Raw genomic sequence first — 7363 nt, forward strand, 5'->3', positions numbered from 1 at the left:
TTTTTTATCAAAAGCCCACTTGAATGCAAATTTACTTTTTTATTGATGTAGTTTTACATCTTATTATCAATGTAAATATGCATTGGTCTGTCATTTATCAATGCATAAATGTAATGTTGCCAAACACAAGCAAAAGTGAATCAGAGTGCAAGTTTACCCTGAACCGGGATTTACACTCCATTTGCACCGTTTTCAAATGCAGCCTTAAAATTCCATGAGAATAGCCACTTTCTTTATAGAGCATCTGCTTTAATGTATTGTGAAACAGTTAATTTCTGGTAGTACTCTGTATCTAGGTTACTGGGAAAATGAAAAATACAGAGGCAAATAAGTTGACAGAATGTGGCACTCTTTAACACCTGAAAGATTGAGAACAAGACTTCATTACATTCCTTGAGATTTGGGATGGGTGAATGAAAGATATAAACACAAACACACACAATCCCTCATTAGAATTCTTCACTATGTACAAGTTTTTGTACTCATTTCTCTTCCACCTATTCTCACTAGTTTTCTCTTTCCTTTGCCGGACAGGCAATATAAAAAAAAAGAAAGAAAAGAAAAGTGGCAGAAACAAACTGTTATCTGTGATTTGTTTCAACGACAGTAGAAGTGGTCATCATCCTCGAGGTCTGAGACCCCCAGCATAGCCAGAGCTAAATGACTCTGCATGTCACTCTTTGTCTGTTGTGAATGTGGATAGCAATCAAGAATACAGCCATTCCCAGCATAAGCAGGTATACTCCCGTTTGAGTTATAACATTCATCCCCTCGCAATATAGCAATGACATGATCAATGCTTAGTCTTCTTGATTCTTCACTGCTGATGCAGGCAGCGGCAGCTTGAATCATTTGAGTCATTTGAGTAGAATTGTGTTGACCAAGTTTAAGTTCTGGATCGAGCAACTCATGCATTGCTCCTCCTTGTTCTAAAAGCGGTTTTGCCTGCAAAAACAATTAGTCTTTATATACATCTCTTTTCAACTAGAAGGATTCAATATATGTATACACTAAAACCACCATTAACTATTAAACCACGGATTCAAATCTCAAATAACACCACTAAGTATCAACAGTTCTTCTAAGTCATTCTAGCCAAGATGATTAAATGTCAATACAAAGGTCCATCTAACTTTCAATTCCTATCATTCATGTTGCTGTTGCATTTGACCTAACCAAATCTATCCAATAAAGACTATTCTGGGTTTGGTTATAACAGAAATCAATTTCTTTTCTATGGAACTTTTCAGCCACCTGAATTTTACTAATATCCTCTAGGTATACCCCATAAACATAATTTATCTTGGAGATGTACGCTTTTGCAAAATTAAACTGACTCAATGAACTGTAAAATTTTAATAAACGAAATTGAGGTTGGACTATATAAATCACTTGAATGTTCATTGAGAATGGTTAACACCATAGGATCAGTAATAATTAATAGACCATACTTAGAGACAGATCTAAGTTTGTTGGGAGAAGTAATGCAAACTCTAGAAAAATAATTTAATAACAATGTAGGTAAATAAATACATTAGAATGAGAAATACTAACCCACAAAACCAAGTTCTCATCTCCAGGTGGTCTTTTGGCCTCAATTGGTTTCCTGCCTGTTATCAACTCCAGTAGGACAACCCCAAAAGCATATACATCCGTTTTATCAGAGACTTTCCCATGCTGGAAATATTCAGGAGCCAAATAACTGCATATTACATTTCAATTTGACAAAGAAAGAAGATATCAAACATCTGTATGGAAAACCAAAAGAGGATAAAAAAACAGGAAGTTTTTCCGTTTTCTGTTTTGTTTTGCTGATATGTGATATCTCACCCAAATGTTCCTTTCACAGTTTTGCAGAGGAAAGGCATTGAAGGGGCAGCAGTCCATGTAGCTAATCCAAAATCACAAAGCTGAAAACACCCTTTTACACTGTTAGGTTATATAAACATTAGTTTGATCAATAGAATGAGCCTGGAAGGAATCCGTTCTCTCACCTTGGGAGTTTGTTTGGAAGAAAGTAGGATGTTAGAAGGTTTAATGTCTCTGTGAATAACACATCTTTCAGTCCCGTTGTGTAGATAGGCTATCGCCTCAGCAATTCCGGTCGCAACCTTGAATCTTGCAGGCCATGAAAGTGAGGGACGACCCTTTATCCCTTTCTTCTTATCTGCAAATGGGTTCTTGAAAAATCAATCAAATTGATCAAAGTTAAAGAAAAATTTCCCACAAAATAAAAAAAGACTGAGAAAGATACCGTGCAGATAGTGCTCCAAACTTCCTCCAGAAACATATCTGTAGACCAAGAATAGACCCTCTTCTGGATCAATGCAGAAACCCACAAGTGGAACAACATTTCGATTATGGAGAGAACTCGCAATCATCAATTCCCTGCAGAACGCCTTCGCAGACTCCTTGTCTTCATTGTCTAACCGCTTAATCGCAACTGCAGTTCTTCGAAACCCAACTCTGCCTCTAAAAACACAGCTCAGAGCTCCTCTCCCCAGTATTCTGTCTACCCACATAAACAAAATCCATTATAATCCTGAACCCAAAACATCTATGGCTGAGAACAAAAGACCACCTGTTATACCTTTGCAGAAATTCCTTGTAGCGGACTGGATTTCGCCAAAACTGAACCTGACCAACGTCTCGGCCACCGGAGAGATGCTCCTCTCCAAAGATTCAATTCTTCTCCATTTCAAATCTCTTACGCCAGATGCTGCTAAGCCGGCATCCAAATTCACCATTAGAACAGTGGCGGCAGAAGCAGAAGAATCGAAGCACAGTGCATCAAGCTCCACCTGTGAACCAAAGCTGAACCTGAAAGAAGAGTGGACTGATTGTGGGTCCGCACCAGTGAACTCAGGACCACCCCCACCAAACCCTGCGAGCAACCACGTCTTATTGTGCTCTTCACCGTCTTCATTATTCTTCTGTCCTTGCTTCTGGTCATTTCTTCGACCACGTTGCCTCCTTAGAGGAAGAACACAGCCCAAACCCAGCTCCCAGAACATGTTTCTTCTGTAAACAGTTACGGTTTCGGGATCATTATCATCTAAATCATAATTTTCAGTTAACGAAGAAGCAGTTGTCTCGAATCTTTCACCATCATGGACCTTGAGAGAGTCTATAGAGTCGACGCAACTACCTTGCGAGCAACCCATTTGATGTAGATCTCAACGAGACAGAAGAACGGAGAAAGAGAAAAGAGGAGGCAAGAAAACAAAGAAAAAGTGAAATGTGCTTTGCTTGGTGGGGGGAAGAGGATTTCCATAAAAAAGATAGAGAGAGAGAGAGAGTGTGTGATGGGAGGGTGGATGTATTTATTTAATCTGATTTTAACTATTTCCAGACTTTTGTTTTTCATCAAAGACGGGGAAGTGGGAAGTGAAAGTCAGAGAGTAGTGCAAATGGTCCCCAACCCCAGATTGACAAAAGGAAAATAATAGATTGAGCAGGGAAGCGTGAGTTGACGTTGTGGAGGAGATTCCGGCTGCCGGGGCAAAAGGACCCAACCCACATGGCTACAATACAATCTTCCCCTTTTCTAATATAAAAATTTCCACGGAGTGTAGGATGAGATGAACAGTGAAAGGAGCGTCTATGGTCTATGGATAGGAGAACAGACTACAGCTCCATTGCCCACCGGATTGATCCGGCCCGGTTCTTTGGTCTTCACTCTTCAGGTTAGTTACTTAATCAGTCTCAAATGGTCAAATGACCCGCTACACCCACATGATTTTTTGGGGTTTAAAGCCGGTTGTGTTGCTTGCTGCCAAATGCAAATCCAGTACAAAACCGGGTTTGGATCGGTTTGAATTGTTTCAAACCTTCAACCCAACCCAACCAAACCTGGATGAGCTGAAGTTCGGTGGCCAACGACCACCACCCAACAGTTTCCGTCCCCAACAACCTTCATTATTTTCATTGGCGGTGATAGCCGAACGTACATTCTCTGCATTGCACGTGGGTTGAAGTGCCAATTGTAAACTCTCTTGATGATTTCGTGTCTATCGTGGAGGAGTGTTTCGATTCGAGACTTATCAAAGCTATGGAGTGTGGCATGATGTACAAGTATGCAGCTAGGGAAACAAATCAACCGACGAACTAATTGCCTGATTAGCTAGCGCATGAAGTTCTGTCTCATAGATGGGATCCTCATCCACTTAATACATAATAGATAAGAGGCCGAGCTACCCATTTACGTAAAAAAAAAGAACTGCCAATTGAATGCTATATGATAATTATATAGAAAGTAAAATACTTGATCAACGTTGTCAGAATTAAACCAAACCGGATGGTTGAACCATCAGAGCAAGAATAGACAGTAAAAAAAAAGGTTTCATTTGATTGCCTAATTCTCAGAAATACCGAGTTGGCCAAACCAATTTACTTGTGTTTCACATGATCTATTTTCTTTTTTTCTTTTTTCATTTTTTTTTAAGTTGAGCGAACCAGAATGATTAACCAAAGAGGAACCATTCAACCCGTGACCCACTCACCGAAACGGCTCTGTGGCCAGTCCAAATCTAACAACAGTATCCTAGTTACGACAAATCACATTATCTAGAAGATTTTCTTTGTAATGTTTTGCATGTGATTTTTGTACCACTGCAATTATATTGTTAATTATAGATATTCTGATCAAGGTTCAAAGTATTGTTACGCATTGGCCCATATCGATTAATATGTATCATTCTGGGACCTTTCTGATATGCTCTACAGTTGATATATCGGGAATCTGACCGGTTTAGGGATGGAGGGATCTTAGACCGGCTTCCCTGAACCAGTTATGAAATAAATAAATAAAAAAACAAGTATCGAAATGCTTGATACGCCTCTATCGGTATATTGGACATATCGATATTTTGAACCTTGATTTTAATGATTCTGGTAGAGCTTGTGACTTTCAAGTAAACAGCTCGTGGCTTTGTTATATAAGTGGGTTCCATCCGGACAGTCTATAAGCAATGTTTGATAAAAACCACCGGTTAAGCATGTTTTTGGTGGTTTCTTCAAAACAGTTCAAGTAACTTTGAAACAGACCCTTATTTAGAGCAGATTTGTTTATATAAAAACACTCTTAGAATTTAGGAATACCCACCATTAAAAATATAATTTAGACAATATTAATAAACTTGGACCGAAGAAAAAAACTGAAATGTTTATTGGGTCACGGGTTTAACAGTTAATTGACTAATTAGCTTAATTAGAATAGGAAAAGTCATTAGGTCAGCAGATTAACTCTACAACCAGTTTATTGTTTCTGAGATGAGATGGGAATCTAGATTTCCTATTCACTTTCTCTACTCGTGCTTTACGTACAGTACATTGCATCTGTACATCACAGAATACAAAGTGGCGATGGGTGACTGCAATTCAACGCGGGTAGAGAGTAATAATGGGCAGGAAATTAAATCCAATTTGCTGAGATGGCATGTCAAATAATAGACGAATAAAGTATTGTTTGGGGACCATTTTAGAATTCAGATGTACGTAGTATCAAGCCATCAAGTGAAAACTCAACATTATGGGCCTGACTCAACTAGCTAGACGAGAATATATTGACCCATTTTGGTTGTAGACGTGGTCCGGTTCTAGAAGTAGAAGTTCTATTCTTTACAAAAACTCAAAGTACAGATTATTTTAGCATTCTGGGCCGGGATGTAAGGACGTGGGGAGCAGCAGCTTCGGATTAAACGTCACGTTCCGGCCGGGAATGTTGTGCAAATGTAATACCGAGCAGGAGTAGTTGGACAGTGTAGCATTGTGCGGTCATCATCCAAGGGTGCATGTCGCATGGTTGGTACTTGGTGGGTCCCGATGAGAGATCAAGGATGTCGGCATTCATTGTTAAGGAGGGATCTGATCACCTGCTTCGTTGGGAGGCATTGTATTAAGCTTATGTGTTGAAAAATAAGAGGGAACAATATACGAATTTTATAGCCTAAATAAATAAGTAGGTGTTTGGTTCTGTTACGTTTTTTTATTGAACGTTTGTATTTACAGGTGCCATTAGACACCACATCGATAATAGTGAAAAAATGCCTAACTGTTAGGGTATATTTTTTCATTTAACATTTGTATTTTATTTGTTTGCAAAACTGAAAAAAGTAATAATTATAACCGTTTATGACAATTAGGTGTTATTATACACCACATCAGTATAATAGTGAAAAAACATCTAACCGTTAGGAGGAACTTTCTTCCCTAAACGATAGACATGCATAGAAACCATAGTCACCTTTTGCTATTCTTGATGTGTGCGGAAAAGCATGAAAGGGGAATTGTTGAAGTGGTGCTTATGTGACAACATTTATTGTATAAATGCCCATGCCCCACAGTTCCAAACACCCTCTAAGTATGTATTTGGTTTCATTGGCGTTTATAGATGGGGTGTTTCTTAAATAAACATTTAATTAAAAGATGGTGCTTTAAATGTTTATGCTTTTGTAGTTTGGTTGGACGTTTCATAGACATTTCAAGTACAACCCAATAAATCTATCTTCCATTTCAGATTACAATGCTCCCATGTAACCATTTCATTTCAATAATTGTTGGAGTATTGGGAAAAATCAAAATTAAAATTTCCCCCAACCTCTCATACGTATAAGTCTAAATGTTTTTGTTTTTTATTGTTTATTTGATAAATATTGAAATCAAATAATGGTATCATACACAATAAACACCAATACTTTAAGTAGTGCTGATGTGATGACACTTTTCTAATAAAGGCCCATAGAACCTGATGTGGCACGATCCGGGCACTCCTACCTGGCGGATGATTGGCTCCTTGCTGGCAACGACCGGCACCTGAGAAGATGAAAGGAAGGATTCCCGGGGATTTGCCCGATGGGAATACTTCGATGCTTAAGTTAGTACTGTGTATGGGGAGTAAAGAGAGAAAACGAAAGCTAAGAGTGGAGGTCGCGCTTTATCACTGTATTCCAGAGATTAGAGGTCTCAAGAGAGTCTTTCTCTTCTACCCTGGGGGGCTTTTATAGGAGTGCTCTTGCGAGATCGGGCATAACTGCCACTGGGTCCCTGCCACACCCGTTACCTGCTAGGGCTGCGCAGGTGGCCGTTGGGACGTACTCCTCACTCGGGCGAGTGACACGTCCCCAAAGTGACAGGCACGCCTCCGCCTACTGAGAGACGTGGGCGCAGACTGTTGAAAGGATAGGGACTATGGCGTCAGTTAGGGACGTGGCCCAGTCTGACAGGTACGGCTTATTAACTAGAAGTTTCCTGAGGAAAGCTTGTGCGACCCATTTGCGAGCTACTTTGCAACGAGCTTTGAATACTTCAGAAGTACTCTTAGTAGAATTGGTCCTCGGATGAATTTCCTTGTTCGGGAGCTTGG

General features: G+C 39.5%; 1 protein-coding gene across 1 annotated transcript; it reads right to left on the bottom strand.

Annotated features, from left to right (window-relative positions):
• Window positions 1-332: 332 nt before the first annotated feature.
• On the bottom strand, window positions 333-3305 carry LOC104600581 (putative serine/threonine-protein kinase PBL7). The gene is made up of 6 exons (XM_010263661.3): window positions 2591-3305; window positions 2255-2512; window positions 1995-2167; window positions 1831-1910; window positions 1555-1702; window positions 333-945 (listed from the first exon to the last, which is right to left on the bottom strand). Exons 1-6 carry the CDS (start codon window positions 3162-3164, stop codon window positions 598-600), a joined length of 1581 nt encoding a protein of 526 aa, XP_010261963.1. The 5' UTR covers window positions 3165-3305; the 3' UTR covers window positions 333-597.
• Window positions 3306-7363: the final 4058 nt, after the last annotated feature.

The sequence above is a fragment of the Nelumbo nucifera genome, chromosome 3 (genome assembly GCF_055504915.1).
Source record: "Nelumbo nucifera cultivar China Antique chromosome 3, China Antique-T2T, whole genome shotgun sequence".
NCBI classification, from domain to species: domain Eukaryota; kingdom Viridiplantae; phylum Streptophyta; class Magnoliopsida; order Proteales; family Nelumbonaceae; genus Nelumbo; species Nelumbo nucifera.